The sequence below is a fragment of the Mustela erminea genome, chromosome 5 (genome assembly GCF_009829155.1).
Source record: "Mustela erminea isolate mMusErm1 chromosome 5, mMusErm1.Pri, whole genome shotgun sequence".
In the NCBI taxonomy this organism is placed as follows: Eukaryota; Metazoa; Chordata; class Mammalia; order Carnivora; family Mustelidae; genus Mustela; species Mustela erminea.
The window spans coordinates 94,757,752-94,774,938 of NC_045618.1; the positions used below are offsets into that span (position 1 = coordinate 94,757,752).

A 17,187-nucleotide genomic window follows, 5' to 3' on the forward strand; every position below is an offset into this window, starting at 1 on the left:
TGCAAACAACAAAGTAAAAATACAAAGCTACTTCCATAGTTCAGGCAGGCATAAGGAGTCTGAAAAAGAGTAGTGTGAAGAGAAAGAGTGCAGATGGAATGATCCTGTGGAAAAATCTATAGCTCCTTGAGAACTCCTCTGATTTAAAAACAGAATCAATATTGATAAAGTTTAAACACAGTTGATGGAAAGAATTACATTTGCAGAATCAGGAATGTCAGGCCAAGTAGACTGGCAGGGGAAAATAAGTTTAGTTTTTGACATATTATGTTAGAATCTCTGTCTGTGAGATTTATGAAGAGATGACCAACAGGCAAAGGGAAACACAAATATATATATATATTTTAAAGATTTTATTTATTGGGCGCCTGGGTGGCTCAGTGGGTTAAGCCGCTGCCTTCGGCTCAGGTCATGATCTCAGGGTCCTGGGATCGAGTCCCACATCGGGCTCTCTGCTCAGCAGGGAGCCTGCTTCCTCCTCTCTCTCTCTCTGCTTTCCTCTCTGCCTACTTGTGATTTCTGTCTGTCAAATAAATAAATAAAATCTTTAAAAAAAAAAAAAGATTTTATTTATTTATAAGAAAGAGAGTGAGAGAGAGAGACAAGTGGGCAGAGGGTCAGAGGGAGAGGGAGAAACAGGGCTGGGAATCGTGACTGAGCCCAAAGCAGATGTGTAACCAACTGAGCCAACCAGGTGCCCCATGGGAAATAGAAATCTAAATACAAGAATTCAGGACTAGGGATACAAATTTGGGAATCCCTGTTCAAAGAGTAAAGTTAGAACTATGAAAGGAAAAGATCACTGAAGACTAGATTATCTTAGGAAGAAAGCACCCAAAACAAAGGACTTTGGAGAAGAAGGAAAATTCTCTGCCTGAAAATAAGACAGAGAAGGAACATTTAGGAAAATGAAAGAGAAGGAACATAGCACAGAGATTTCAAGAACAGTGTTTCAAGAAGGTAGATCTGAAAATGAATTCCAAATATTACAAAGGTTAGGGAGCACTCAAGCAAATGAATCACCGATCGTGGTATGTTTCTATCTTCTCTCTTACCAATCACATCTTCCTTTCTTTCTACTAGATCATTCCCATTAGCTCACCACCATACTCTGAGTCCTCTTACAAACAAATAAGCAACCAAACACACATCTTCCCTTATATTCACACTCTTACCTATTTTTTTGTTCCCTAACACTGACAATTTCTTGTGTTATCCACTTAGGTTGTCTTTACTCTCTCATTCACTCTCCATTGTTCAACTATGCTCTAGCTTCCAATGCTACTGCACCATTCAAATTGCTTGTCAAGTCTATGTAGCTAAATCCAATTCTTATCATATTTGGTTTATTAGCAGCACTAACCATGAAACCGTGGATGGATCACCTAATTTCTCAGGCTATTTCTACTTTGTAAATGCAGGGGGAAAAGACCATATTAAATAATCTACAGGTCTGAATTCAGCTTCAAAGTTCTGTAATTATAAATTTAACTAAAAAATATTTCTAACACTATGATATAAGACAGCAGCATTTCTCTGTTATTTTCCCCACCTTAATAAAATTATATAAAGTATACATGGGATTACTTTATATGCATGTTCAGTGTGAAATGACAACCACAATCAAGTTACATAGTCACATAGTTACTCTTTTCTTGAGGGGGAGGGTAGCTGTCTTGAAACACTAAATGGGAAAGAAAGGAAGATTAACTTTTTTTGTTGTTCATATGGAAGCTGTGGCCAACTATGGCCACAAAGCACATAGTCAGAAGTTACCTAGATTCTCCCTCCATTCTTTGTATAAATTTCTCTCCATGTGTTTTTGGATATCTTCCATATTAATGATAAGAGGTCACTCTAATCATCAGCTCTTTATTGGAATTTTTACGTCTTCAACTGTTTTGTGGCCACGCTAGATATTTTAAAAAGTCAAATCTAACTACTTACCAATGAAGTTTCTGTAATTCCTTCTCATTCCATTCTTCATCCTGAATTATACCAGGAAAACATTCAAAGGAATGCCTATTTGTCTCATTAGAGCCCATTGCCTCAATAATTGGAGACTCCTTCCTAATACCAGCTTTCTGAAGATTTTCTTTAGCAGAACATCTAGCTTTCTTTTGTTTGATATAAAATTCACTTTCACTTTCTTCAGTTTCAGATTCAGAAATCACTGGGATTTTCCTTGTGGTGGTTCTTGTGCTTTTCCTTAAGTGAACCACTTTGGTATTCCTTGCTCTGGTTTTCTTAGCAATTTCAGCTTTCTTTCTAATTCGCTTTTCTGTTTCGCTCTCTTCACTAGACAAATCTGATGAAGACTGATGCTCATAAAATGACATAGATGCCTTTTTGGTTTTCTTCAATTTTGGTAACAACTTTGTATTTTTCTTAAAATTGGAGGTGACCGTCTTTTCCTTTTTAGGATGAGATATTTTGATTTTCTGGTTGACAGTGAGCAAATCACATTCATTGCAATCTTCCTTGTTTTTATTTTTCTGATCTACACTACACTCAAATGCATTTTTGAAAATCTTTGTGGGCTTATTGATCAAATGTACAGTTCCATTTAAGTCTGTTTTACTTTCTTTCTGATGATTTGGCTCTGCAAAATCTGTTACTGCTTTAATGGTGCCACAGGACAGATTATACTTCATGCATTCTTGTTCTATCACTTTTTTAGACTTAAGTGGTGTCACTAAAATATAAGCTTCCTTCTGATTAAGAGCCATACATTTTCTTTCTTTGTCTGAGGAAAACAGCTGTCTTGAGGTTAGAATGTCAATGGATACATTCGGTTCTTCAGTTCTCTCTTTAATTTCATAAGACAAAACCAAACATCAAAATCTCAAATTAGCTACAAAATAAAGCACAGAATTTTTTTTCTAAAATAAAACATATTTTTTCCCATAAACTCCAATGTACACATTACTGTCATTACTAGTCTTCCTGAAGCACCAGTCTGTTCATATTATTGCCCCTCAATTATAAACACATTTTTTATACCAACCAGTCTGTGACTTCCTACAGTCTACTTAGTGTACACATAAACTCCTCTGTCTGGCCTTGAATGTAGTTCTGATCTCTCACTGTACTCAAATCTGACCTATATTCTTTGTCTACTGCACCACTATTTCTCCCAATTTTCTTGATTTTCAATTTTCACTATCATTCTACTTGGAGTTTTCTTTACTCACAAACCAAATCACTACTTGTTTTAATTCCATTCTCTAATCCACCTCATCCACAAACTTGTCTGATTCCCTCAAGTGAATAAGAAGTTCTCCTTCAAATTTCCTGAATACTTTTAAATAGTATGTTTGACAATGTACCCTGCATTATAAATATACAAACTTGTCTTATCTTTGAACTAGACTGGAAAAAAATCCTTAATAGTAAGAATTTTATCTACATTTTTAGATTTTTTGTTGTTGTTGTTGGAGTTAGTACAGAGCCTTTCACATATGCAGTAAATGATAAATATATATTAAATCAACTCTTGAGGTAAAATATTTAGGTGACATAAGAAAGCCACTAGTGTTGATTAAACTTTAGTAGGTATATAATTCCTTACATGAAATGCAAGCTATCCTAGTTAGGGGAATAAGGAACTCTATATTTCTGTGGCCCTATTATCATTCCTAATGGTGGCAATGGAAATACAGTTTTGCTGAGTTGTCCAAACTCCATGAAGCATTATGGAATAACAATCAAACCAGAACTTGGGAATCTTTATTATACTGTGTCACTATTAAGGAAAGCAAATTAAAATAAGAGAAATTATCCAATTGCCATTATAAGTAATATATACAAATCATAAACCATCACACCAAGCATCATAGTGAAATACTGCAACAACCTACACATATAATGTACCATTTTACAAGATTAATGATAAAATAAAGACTGATGAGTAATGTTGGATGCTGGGGAGAAAAGAAGCCACTAAATTATAATTCATGAAGAAGTGGTACTAATTAAAAGTAATCAAAGTTTTTAAAAGTAATCAAAGATTACTAATTAAAAGTAATCATGGGCGCCTGGGTGGCTCAGTGGGTTAAGCCGCTGCCTTCGGCTCAGGTCATGATCCCAGGGTCCTGGGATCGAGCCCCGCATCGGGCTCTCTGCTCAGGAGGGAACCTGCTTCCTCCTCTCTCTCTCTGCCTGCCTCTCTGCCTACTTGTGATCTCTCTCTGTCAAATAAATAAATAAAATCTTAAAAAAAAAAAAAAAGTAATCAAAGATTTCTCAATGGATCATCTATCTTCCTAATGGAAGTGTTTTCTTTTAATTCCTCACAAAATCTGACTCAAATGTTCAACTGGCAATTTGAAATTTTTAAGCTTTCTAATTTTAAATAAAATACTTCTATTCTGAATATTTTTATTGATTTTATTAAATAATCTGAATAAAGATTCATCCTATTCTGGATACTTTAACCTAAGTCACATGATCCTGATAGTCTTTAAACGTTTAATAAATGTTCTTCACTTTCACTTCCTTTCACTTATGAAATAAAATAAAGATGCTACTAAGCTGATGGCTTTAACTCAACATGAAATTTGAAAACTGCTAATGTATAGAGAAAAGGCTCTTTAAATTCTGGTATGCAGGATTTCAAAGAAATCATACTGAAAATCGACACACATAGCTAAATGATGGCATTAATTTCATAAAAAGATTCATAGTCTTTAAATATTTCTTTTAAATGTAAACCCAGTAAAGTTATATCACCATGATATTATATTCCAAAATCATATTTAAAATAATAGCTTTGTTATTTAAAAAAAACATTATGGGTGCCTGGCTGGCTCAGCTGGTAGAGCATGTGACTCTTGATCTCAGGGTTATCAGTTTGAGCCCCATGTTGGGTGAATAATTTACTTTAAAAAAAGAGGTTAAAAAAATAAATAAATAAAAATTATTTAATATCTAGATTAAGTAAGGGAAACCTACAAGTAAATATGGTATGTAAGGTAATAGATTATTTTATTATGCAAATTATGTTATATAGAAAAACCATACTTTATTGTACATCTAAAACTAGTAACACTGTATGTTAATTATGGCTCAATTAAAGAAAAAACTGGTATTCTGAAAAAACACCAAAAAAGCCCCCGACACTTATAACCATTGTAATACTTCATTTACCACTTTAGATTTGGAAATTTTGAGATCACTTTTACTATATATTTAATATAACTTTATTATATATTTAACATAATATTATATAGTATTATTATATTAAAAACATTTCAAATAAGAGTTATCTGCTTATTATAAAATCAATAAAGATATAATACCTTGCTTCTGACTTTTAATTATCGTTTCATCTGCTCTTTCACAATTTTCAAGTTTCTTTGAAGACAAGTTTTCATATTCTTTCTTCCCATTTAATTCCTTCAAAACAAAAAAAATAGCTTTTTATTTTAACAACTACTACCTATAAACAGGACCTCAAGTATTTTCATAGTATGTATCAAGCATGCAAATATCTAGGTACATTTAGTTCTACAAATTTCATTAATGGAGAAAGTCAGAAACTCATTTGCCAGAGCTTGAGTTTTGGAATCACCATGTGGGTATCAACTATCTTAGATATTTCCTATAATGATTTAATACCCATGATATGTCAACTGCATATACAAACACACAAACAAACACACACACACTTTATTTAAGCATTACTCTAAGAGCTAAACTTTGTTTTATTGACTTCACTTTTCCAACGAGGCACGGAGAAAATAAGTATCAAGGCATTGTCAAGGCTGATATTTAACAGAATTCATGATTTCTGATTTGGTCCTGAACAATTTTAGTAGCATCACACCACCACTCTACATATCACAGTGTACAGTAAAAGCTTACCTCATTAGATAAGTCATTTCCTCCTCCATTTTGAAAAGTATTATTTACATGGTCATCTGGGAGCCTTAATGGTGGTTTATTTTGGCAATTACCATGGCACACGTTTAATTCTGTGGCTCCTGGCAACCTACTGCGCTTACTATTTTTCACTTCTATGTGTACAAAGATGGAGATATTAACAAATTATTAAATAGAAGATAAACTGCCTTTCCACATTAAAGAATTCACTTTCAAGAAATGTTATCTAGAAAGAGTAGTAAATTAATGTTCATACTTTTTTTCCAGCAGGAGGGAGGGCGGGATATGAGGCAGACTGCAGTTTTGGCAAAGAGGTGACGCAACAGTTCTGTTAGCTACCTTATAGCAATGGTCACTCAAAAAAACATGCCATTCCCTCCATGGAAGCAAACTGCTTTTGTCTATTAACAAAAATGCAATTTGATATAAAAATATAGGCATTTGTAATATAGGTCCAAGATGGGTTGGTAACCTAAATACTTAAGTCTAGGAAAGTGAAAGAAAATCACCTTTCATTGCCATGTTTATTAGTGTTCTTGATTCTGATGAACTAAAACATAATATTTAAAGAAGTAAGCAGAGAATAAACTGCACTGTTTTTCAAGTATTAAGAAATAAGAATTTTAGAGCAGTGCAAGTCAAAAACTAAATACACTATAAACAGTGTAGATTAAAAAAAAAAAAAGCAAACATACCCAAATGACAACAATCAATGTCATAAGTAGTGCTGGCTTTTTGGAGGACATCTGTTTGGTTTTCTCTCACATCATTTTTTGATGATTTTTGTATATCAGGGACAAATCTTCTCATTTTCTGTTTTTGTCTGGCCTTTCTCTCTTTCTTTTCACAAGCCCTAAAAACAAGTATAGCATTTTTCCTCTAATATTTGTTCTCAAAAAACAAAAACAAAAAACCTGAACATATAAATAAAGTCCCTCAGATAAAGCTCCTCCCCCAGCAAAGATTAATCTTACATTATTTAAACCTTTATGACTTCTACCTCTTCCCCCACAAAGAACTGAAAGACAGCACCTTAAAAGAATCATAAAACCTTGTAAGTGTTTACTACTCTATGCTCTTTCATTTTCTACTTAAGCTAATATTGTAAGAAAATTACAGGACTATTGCTGACAGTTGCCTATTTCTGGAAGTAAATTTTACTGAAACACTGCCACATTCATTCATTAAAGTACTGTCTACGGTTGCTCTCCTGTTACAAAGGCAGAGTTGAATAGTTGATAGCAATATGCCCATAAAAACACTTCCTATCTGGCTCTTCACAGGACCATCCCTCCACCCCAGCACTATAAATTATACAATGGTACTGTGATTAATTAACTTATATCACTGTATCCCCTGTGAGTTCCTTTAATGGCAAGAATTAATAAAATTTTCTTTGCTTTTCCTGTGCCAACACAGTGTCTGCTAAGCAACTGACAATAACTACTGATGGAATGAATGAAAAAAGACCAAGAACTTAACACCCATGTTTAACAGCAACATCCCTCTTAAATGGTGTTTGAATGAGGATGCTCCCTGAAATGTCAACGGTGTTATTTTCCTCTTAGATTTATTCCATGTGACAGAAATTCTAGTAAAGTATTACTGCTTTCTAAAAATCCAGGATTAGAGAGAACTTTAAAACTAGCATTCCCTGCCCCCCCGAAAAACAAGTTAAAACCAATTTAATTGGTTAAACAGATATATTTGTAAAAGCCCCCCAAATTTTATACCTAAAATGGGTGCATCTTATCAGATATAAATTATATCTTAATAAAGTTAATTTTTTAAAAATTAAGAAGTACTTTACCTTAATTGTTCTAGAAAATTATCAATATGCTCTTTCCATTTTTCTGGAAAGCCAAACATAAACTTCCTTATGAGATAATTTGGATATCCTATTTAACAATAAACAAACAAAAATTATCTAAAAGCTAAGAATTTTAAAGACCTATCATTGGTTCATTAGATCACTTAAAAAACATACACTTATTGCTCACTTTGTGCTAGGCACTGCCACAGACATTAAGGACTCAGCAGCTAACAAAACAAAAATTCCTGTCTTCATGGAACTTGACTTTTAGTGTGAAAGAGTAAGCAAACCAATAAATAAACATCTTGTTTGTTAGATGGTCACCAATGCTATGGAGAAAAATTAAGCAGTCAGTCAGCAAAAGGATACTAGTATACATATGCTGGGGGAGGAAGAGGGGTGCAGCATTTTTAAATGAGGTTCTCACTGAAATAGCATCATTTGAGTAAAACTTTGAAGGACATGAGGGAGTAAGCCATGTGGCAATATGGGGTTAAAACACTGGAAGCAAAGGGAACGAAATAAAAGGCTATGAGATAAGAGTGTGCCTGGCCTGATGTAAAAATTAGTATGGCTGGAGAGAAGTGAAAAGAAGTTAGTACTAGGAGACTACTCAGAAGGGAATAGAGGCAGTAGAGGAACACGGAAGATGATAAGGCTTTGGGGTCATTTATGGGCCTACTCTTTTACTTTGGGTAAGATGGAAAGCTACAGAAAAATCTTCAGCAAGGGAGCCACAGGATTTAACTTGCTTAAAGAGGACTGTATTAGCTGCTATTTTGAGAAGTCTCTGGAAATACAAGTGAAGAAACAATGAGACCAGTTAGGATTCTGTAATGATTCAGATAAAAGGTAAGGGAGGTTGGGACCATAGAGGTCAGCAGAGGCCTGGCTTCTCAATAAATTATAGAGATAATGCCAATAGGATGTACTGACCCACTAAATGTGGGTGTGAGAGAGACAAGATTCAAAATGCCTCCAAGCATTCTGGCTAGCCACTGGTAATAAGGAAAGAGGGGGAAGACTATTAACATTACCTAAGCAGATTAAGCAGATTATAGGGAGAAGACCAGGTTTTAGACATACCAAGTTTGAGATGCCTGCAGACATCCTAGTGGAGATGTCAAATGGGCAGATGGAAAATGAGTTGAGTGGCTTGGGGAGTTTTTTTGGTAAGAGATATAAATTCAGCATTTGCTCACCATATAGATGAGATTTAAAGCCTCAAAGAAATAAGCACATCATAGAATGTATATACAAAGAGCTAAAGTCTACTCCATATTTAGAGGCAAAGAAGAAAGAGCAAAATAAGCAAATAAACTAAGAAGGAATAGGGAGAAAGGCAGCATGAAAATCTGAATACGGTGTTCCAGAAGGCAAAAAAAGAAGTATTTCAAGGAGATTAAGTATGAATAACTATGATAAGCAGATACTTGATTTAGCAATGTGGGGGCCATTGGTAACTCCGATAAGGTCTGTTTGGTAGAGAATTGTGATTTAAGGCACGATTAAAGAATTTTTTTTTTTTAAATAGGAAAGAATTCAAGGAATTAGAATCTTCTGAGCTGTTTTTGCTGTAAGCAGTAGCTGACATAAGTGGGGTTAAAAGGGTTTTTGTTTTTGACAGGATAAGGGAGAATTACTGGAGTGATATCCCTGAGTAAAAGAGGGAAAATGGAAAGTACAGTACAAATGGAGAGGTTGACACATTCATAAACAAAAGCAGATACATATGCAAGCAGGTCAACAGATGTGATGGTAAACTTCTCTTCTGATTGTTTCTATTGCTCAGGTGCTCCCCCTCCCTCACCCAGCACCTCTACTGTGAGAGGAAAAAAGGAGGTATTGAAAATTTATAAAAATATGCAATAGTCATCAAGGAGGATGGGAGAGTGAATGCAATAGGGAAATGTGGTAGAATACCAAGAGACCACAACTTGTTGCTCGTAATCACAAACTTTAAGATACTCAGGTATGTTTTTCTTCAGCCACATTACTGTGTGCAAGGCATAGGCAGAAAATTAGATAACAGGACTGGGGTTGTGCTGGGCAGGTTCAACAAACTAGGAAGCTAAATTATAGCTTTATAAAGCAGTTTCTCACACAACATTTCACTTGACTTTTTAAAAATCACTGAACTTATTTAAACTGTCATTAAGGGTGATTAAATCAGAGAAAAATAGTCAACACATATAATAAATAGTTTTACATAACGTGGACAACTCTGTTTTAATTTTTTGTTTTGATTGATCCATAATTTTAAAACACCTAAGAACAACAAAAAAAAAAATAGGTATCACTGTTAGGAATATGGTTAATTGATTCATTTAAAAGTAATTTATAATAATGACAGTCATTACCTGCTTCCTTCATGGAAATCCGATCTATCATCCCTTTTAATATGTAAATATTGCCTGATAAAGTCCTAAGTTTGTTGTGCTTAATCCGTTCTATAATGACATTACTGTGCCAATATATGTTAGTGATGTCTCTAGGAGAAAATTAAAGGCCAAAATATTCACATTTTACCAGTAATCACAATTTACATATGTAAGTATACAAACTTATAATAATAAAAAGTAATAAATTTGCACTCTACAAACATTTAGCAATATTATCCATTTAATTATAAATATCTGAGGGCCAAACATTGCAGCAGAATTCAACTGCCTGGCTAATGTGATCCTCAGAGTATGTAATAAGAAACTACTGTGGCCAAACCAAACCACTAATATAAAATTTATCATTAGCAAAGAAGCAGGGGCCTTCTCTAAATGGTGCTGACAATGCCTGCAACTTCATCTTAACTGATGCCAAGTTTCTGAAGAATGTTTTTCTGTCCCTCTCCTCAGGGACTGAGCTGTTAGCTTTCATGCAGTTACATAGTTTGGATTCCCCTAATCCTGTGAGTACTTTTTGTCTTTTTACCCTCACTACCCATCCAAGTATTTTTACCTTCCTTTTTGAAAATACCAAAAAAAGAGTTCCAACTGGGAAAAAAAAAAACTGCAAGATCAAATCACTAACCCATAAATCTACTCTTTGTATTTCCTTAAATGAAGCTAGGAATATAAAACAGAAAGAAAATATAAAGATGTATTAGATAAATGTTGAACATTCCCAATTCATCAGGTAACTAGTAATAAACACACTAATTTTAAGGGTAATATGACAGTTAAGTTCCTTTCATTTGGTCAAATGGGACTAAACTCAGACATATTTTAATACAGTGATCCTGTGCTTTTTTGTTTCATTTTACTTAACAGTTAAATAGCACTCCAAAAGCACTGTTCTCAAGTCTCACAAATATTAACTACTTTAATATTCAAAATAACCCAAAGAATAGGTAATATTATTATTATCTTTGTGCAGATGAAGAAACTGAGACTGATAAAGGATAATAGTGCCCATGTCATATAGCTGGTAAGGCAGCAGGAGCGTGATTCCAACACAGACTACCTCTTTGACATTAAGGACATTGGCCCAAGACAAGCAGAAATAGAATGGGCAAGACAGATTTTAAATAAGTAACTTACAAACTTCTAGGTGAGTACCCTGAACAGTGATATCTTATTTTATGACAACTTTTATTACAATTTTATTTTAACCACTAAGAAACTGGTTTTGAAAAAGAGAAAATGGTGCTAATAGAGTAGCAAAATTAGGCAAAGTCCACTCACCTGATGAAGCTTTTGCTTTAGGGAGAACCAGAGAGTGCCAATGATTACTTAATATGTAGCTGTATGGCAAAGTGTTAAATAATTCTGATTCCTTTTCTGGATCAGTAATTTAGATCTGGTTGTCCCAATTTAGATGTGAGAATCTGGACTGAAATGCACGTAGTAAATATTAACTACCCATATATAATTAAGCAGAGAACACCAGTCCACTTAATAGAAGCTCTTTAAAATAGAAAGCATCATGAGGGGCACCTGGGTGGCTCAGTGGGTTAAAACCTCTGCCTTCCGCTCAGGTCATGATCTCAGAGTCCTGGGATCCAGCACCACACCGGACTCTCTGCTCAGAGAGGAGCCTACTTCCTCCTCTCTTTGCCTGCCTCTCTGCCTACCTGTGATCCCTGTCTGTCAAATAAATAAATAAAATCTTAAAAAAAAAAAAAAAAAAAAAGCATTGTGTATACAAATTTGAGTTGTTACTATTCTAAAAGGAAGTTAACAGGCGAAAACAAGAAATCTGGTTATAATCAACATGGCCAGCTTCTGCACAGTCCTTTTACTTTTCTGTCTTCAGTTTGTAACCCTGTTACAAAGTCTTTGTTTTGTAGGAAGATGCATCTCCTCCCAGCTCTTAGATACTTATAAATTTTATTAAAATACTGAAATGTTATACTTACGTCAATTTTCCTTCTACACATATAGCGGTATTATTATTTATGATTTTAATCATCCATTCCTGTAGCTGGACCACCTATCAGCATAAAATGAAGTATATATTTCCTGTTACTTGTAGCAAAAGCATTACAAAATCAATTTACATCATATAAAAAGAAAAAACTCACATATTTAGTGCTCATCTATGTAAGAACCACATTCTATTTTAAATAATAACAAGGTAAAGACTCTCATATACAAGGAAAACAGGAAAAAAAAAAAGAGGAAGATTGGAAGTTGTACTGAATAATTTTTTGTCCAATCCAGAATCAGTTCTACGTCAAATATTCTTATATCAAATATCTCAACCACTGAAGAAAAAAAAAAATCACCTAAAATTCTAAGGTATCCATTAAAGACAAAAGACCTGACTTTTATATAAGAGTCAGCTGTGTAGTATATACTCCACCATTATTCTTATCCTAAAAAAAAAAAATAGCATTTTTCTTTTTTCTGCAAATTTGGTTTTGAATTGCTTTTAATTTTCTTTAAACTACAAAGGTGATTACTAATAATCTATATTTCACAGCAGTCTAATCCAGAGCAAATATCTAAACAGCTCAGAGAATTATTTTAGGACAAAATCCTACTGTAGAGGAAAATTTCTGTGAATGTCTGTGTTGAGAAATTGCTTCTACTATGTAACAACACTAAACTATTTCTGATGAGAAATTCATCAAAAAAGTCATAACTAATTTGAGTAGCCATTTAGTATACATACAAAAAATTATAAATTTATAAAGACAAATTCTTCTGTGGTAGTTTTATAGCGAGCCAGAAAAAGATGCTAAAATGAAAGGTCCTTCTATTTATTCCACTTTTCCTCAGTTATGTTTATTTTTATTTTATTTTTTCCTCAATTATAAACAAGCAATGAAATTCCTTTTTCATTTTTAACACTTGGATATTTGGAACTATCTAAGATAGATCAAGGACAGTCAGATGGAGATGATGTTAAAAATAAAAAATAAGGGACATCTGGGTGGCTCAGTCATTAAATGTCTGCCTTCAGCTCTGGTCATGATCCGAGGGTCTTGGGATGGAGCCCTGCATTGGGGTCCCTGATTCACGGGAAGCCTGCTTCTTCCTCTCCCACTCCCCCTGCTTGTGTTCCCTCTCTCATTGTGTCTTGCTGTCAAATAAATAAATAAAATCTTCTAAAACTATTTTAAAAAAATAATACTAGGCAACGTTCCAAGTATTTTAGATTCAATGACTCATGTTATCCTCATAACACTAGGAGGCAGATAATATTTTCCTCATTTTATAGATAAAGTAACTGTAAAGTCAAGTTAAATAACTTGCCCATGTCACACATAGCTAGTTAGGGGCACAGATTGGTTACAAATCTGGGAATTCTGGCTCCAAAATCTTGTACCATCCTGCTTACATAAAATACCAAAACGTGCATTCATACTCATTCAGCATAATATTCTTGACCTGTACTATATGCCAGGCACTGTTAGGCAGTAGGATTCAGCAAGAAACAAAATGGCTGCCCTATTACAGCAAACACTGGTGTGTGTGTGTGTGTATGCTACTGTGCACTCACAGGGGCTGAGGGGTGGATGTGTAGAAGCAAGTAGAGTGGTGATGGTTATATCCAAACAAATGGACAAATAATGTCTGACAGTGATAATTATAAAAAATAAGTACAAGACATGCTTACTTAGATATGATAGGGAAGGTCTTGGAACAGAAAACTGAGTAAAGTAAGGGACAGGACATATGGGTTACCTGGGAATACATTCTTCCAGGCAAAGGGAACAGGTACAAAGTCCCCAGATAGATAGCATAGAGGGCACAGCAGCTTGAATAAGCAAGAAAGCAACAGAGGGGAGTGAGAGATGAGATTAGGCATGTCAAGGACTGAATTATGTAGAGTCCTGTAAAAGATGGTAAAGGCTTAGGGTTTTCTCTTAAGATACAAAGATAAAAAGTTACTGGAGGATTCTGAGCAGAGTGGAGACATGACTTAATATTTTATGGAGTTACTGGGTAGAAAATGGACTATATAAAGATTCTGGCAGGGCACCTGGGAGACTCAGTTAGCTAAATGTCAGACTTTTGATTTTGGCTCAGGTCATAATCTCAAGGTCATGAGATCGAGCCTTGTGGGGGCTACGTGCTTAGCGAGGAGTCTGCTTAAAGATTCTCTCTCTCCCTTTCCCTTTTCCCCTGCTTGTGCACATGCTCTCTTTTCCTTTAGGGTAAACAAAAAAATCTTTGGGGGAAAAAAAAAAAAGGAAAGGAAGGAAGAAAAAAAAAAAAAAGAAAAAATGGTGATTCTGGCTGCCTGAAAAACAGAATGAAGAGAGAGAACAACAGCGGGGAGCAAGGAGACCATTAAGCTATTATAGTAACCAAGATTTTATGGTACCCTGGACTAAGGTAGTGATTGAGTATTGAGAAGTGGCCAGAGTTAGGACAGAAGAGCCAACAGGATTTCCTCACAGTCTGGAGTGGAGTATGACAGAAAAACAAGAGTCTCAAATGAATCTGAAATTTTAACCTAAGTTAAAATTTGGGGGAATGGTATTACTATGTACCAGTATGGGACACAGCTGAGAGAAATTTTGGGGGAAGAAATCATTTTAGACATATTAAATCTGAGATGCCTATTAAATATCAATGGAGAAGTCCTATAGACAATTGAATATGTGACTGTGGGGTTTAGGAGAATGTTCTGGACTCGAGATATATATTTAGGAATTATCAGTAAAGAAATGGGATGTAAAGCTACAGCAGTGGATAATCCAGTCTCTAGAGTGTGTGCAGGCACTAGAGAATCAGTTTCAAGGACTGATTCTGGGGAATTACAGTATTATAGATTGTGACAAGAGGAAGCAGCAAACTGGAATGAGAAGAATGGCCAGTGAGACAGTAGAAAATCAGGAGTGAGGTATCATGGAATTCAATAGAAAAAAACAATACAATGTTTTAAGAAGGATGTTTTGATTCAGCTGTGTTAAACCCTTGTCTGCAACAGAATAATAAGAAATAATAATTACTGGTTTGAGATCACTGGTGAACCTGAAAAGGGCAATCTTCACAGAGCGATTTATGAATGCCCAAAGTAGAATATATTTCAGAAAGAATAAGAACAAAAACTGTGAATATATATACCTCTATCAAGGTGTTTTACAGTAAATGGAAACAAAAAGATGGGGTGACAGTTGAAATGGGATAGGGAGTAACAGGAAGGCAGACTTTTTCTTTGCATTTTTCTTTTTTTAAATGCAGGCCATGTTTCAGCACATTTATATGCTAATGGGAATTTTCCACAAGACAGAAAACAACTGAGGGGATAATTAGAGGGACAATGTTCTATAGGTGGTAAGAGGAGGTGAGTTGGCCTTGAAAAGGGAGCACAAATTGTTCATCCATTACAAGAGAAGGGGAAGCGGAATACGTGGATAGAGCAGCCAAGAGATTGGTGGATTTGGTAATGGGAACAGGAGGTTCAATAATTGGGAATGGGGAAGAAAGGAGATTTGGAGGTTTTAAGAGAGAAAAAGCAGGAAATATTATTCTAGGAAAGATAGAGTATGAGGTGGATTAACAAGTGAAGTGTAGCAGGACTGATGTTTATACTGAGAACCCCCTTAAGGTTTGCCGTCAAATTTAAATTGAGACCAGTGTGGTTGTGCATTTCTTTCAGCCATTTTTTTTAAAAGATTTATTTATTTTAGAGAAAGAGGAGAGGGGGAGGCAGAGGGAGGGAGTCTTAAACAGACTCCCCACTGAGCTCAGGGCCCCATCCAGGGCTCAATCTCACAACTCTGAGATTACACCTGAGACAAAACCAAAAGATGGATGCTCAGCCAACTGAGCCACCCCCGTGCCCCCACTTGGTATTTCTTAGGTATATGAGTGAAATTTAACTAGGATCCCAACTTTGTCAAAAGAGAACAGAGGAAGGGGCATCTGGGTGGCTCAGTTGATTAAGCAACTGACTTCGGCTCAGGTCATGATCCCGAAGTCGCAGGATCAGTCCCGCATCAGGCTCCCACCTCAGCAGGAAGTCTGCTTCTCCTTCGGATCCTCTCCCCCCTTGTGCTTTCTCTCATTCAAATAAATAAATAAATAAATAAATAAAATCTTAAAAAAAAAAAATAAAAAGGTTGAGAATGGAAAGAAAAGCAATAGAATCCAACAGTTAAAGGGATGGTTAAAATGATGGGACCATGGAATCTGTAAGGTAAAGAGCGACATGAGGAAAGAAGAGCACTTATGGTCTAAAGGATTACCTTAGTAAGGTGGAGTATTCATGGTGAGGGAGAGGGAAGAGTGCTAGGGGTAGAATGATCTGGAAAGGCAGGAGTATGTGTGAGCAGGATGCTTGAAAGTGAGAATCTGGAGAATGTACTGGCAAAGACAAGGTATGAGTATGACTAGGGTAGACGGTAATGGTTAAGGGAAAGGTCATTTAAGATCAAGAATTCAAGGAGGCTGGATGGATCATCTCTATGGATGTCAGTGTCACCAGAGTTGATGACAGAAGTAGAAGCAGAAGAAAAAGTAACAGGCGTTAAACGCTTTAATGGTAATGCAAGGTTATGACTAGCAAGTTGTATTATATAGGACTACAAGGAGTTTCAGGGAGTGATAAAGTTACAAGAGCTATAGCATTTGCTTCGAAGAAGGTGGGAGGGGCTGTATTAGAGAAAAGGAAGGAAAATGGCCTGAAATAGTAATGAGGAACAAAAGAGATACATTCTATCATCTTTAGGCCCAAGAATATGAGATATGGGAGAAAAAAGAGCTACTATTTAAGAAAAGAAGCTGTATTTTGGTTAGAACAAGGTTAAGAAATGTTCACAGAAAATTAAGAATTTAACATTTTGCTGATGATACACCTTGAGTTCAAGAGGGTACAATGCAGTGTTTGGAGATGAGAGACAGATTGGTCAGAACTAGGGCATGTACAGAACTGTATACAGGTAAGAGTCTTGGAAGGCTTGGTCTTCTTGTAGTAAATAAGATAAACAACACTATAGCAATGACAGAATTAGTATGTGGGATCTCTCATTACAGTTGTCTTCAAACTTTTTGATCAACCCACCTCATACATTTTTAAAGCAACATCCAAAAATTTTC

The 17,187-nt window shown here is 35.2% G+C and overlaps 1 protein-coding gene and 1 long non-coding RNA gene across 3 annotated transcripts in view; one reads left to right on the top strand and one right to left on the bottom strand.

Moving 5' to 3' along the window:
* Window positions 1-17,187, bottom strand: part of MIS18BP1 (MIS18 binding protein 1) — a 47,454-nt gene that overhangs the window by 17,174 nt on the left and 13,093 nt on the right. For both annotated transcript variants that reach the window (XM_032344140.1, XM_032344141.1), the window contains exons 4-10: window positions 12,051-12,124; window positions 10,057-10,187; window positions 7,694-7,781; window positions 6,579-6,736; window positions 5,866-6,017; window positions 5,301-5,397; window positions 1,948-2,809 (exon numbers count right to left, since the gene is read on the bottom strand). In XM_032344140.1, coding sequence (XP_032200031.1) covers window positions 1,948-2,809; window positions 5,301-5,397; window positions 5,866-6,017; window positions 6,579-6,736; window positions 7,694-7,781; window positions 10,057-10,187; window positions 12,051-12,124 — 1,562 coding nt within the window. The remainder of the gene's footprint in view (window positions 1-1,947; window positions 2,810-5,300; window positions 5,398-5,865; window positions 6,018-6,578; window positions 6,737-7,693; window positions 7,782-10,056; window positions 10,188-12,050; window positions 12,125-17,187) is intronic.
* Window positions 9,135-11,616, top strand: LOC116591339. The gene is made up of 3 exons (XR_004285964.1): window positions 9,135-9,668; window positions 10,549-10,601; window positions 11,069-11,616. It is a non-coding gene; the product is annotated as an uncharacterized LOC116591339 (long non-coding RNA).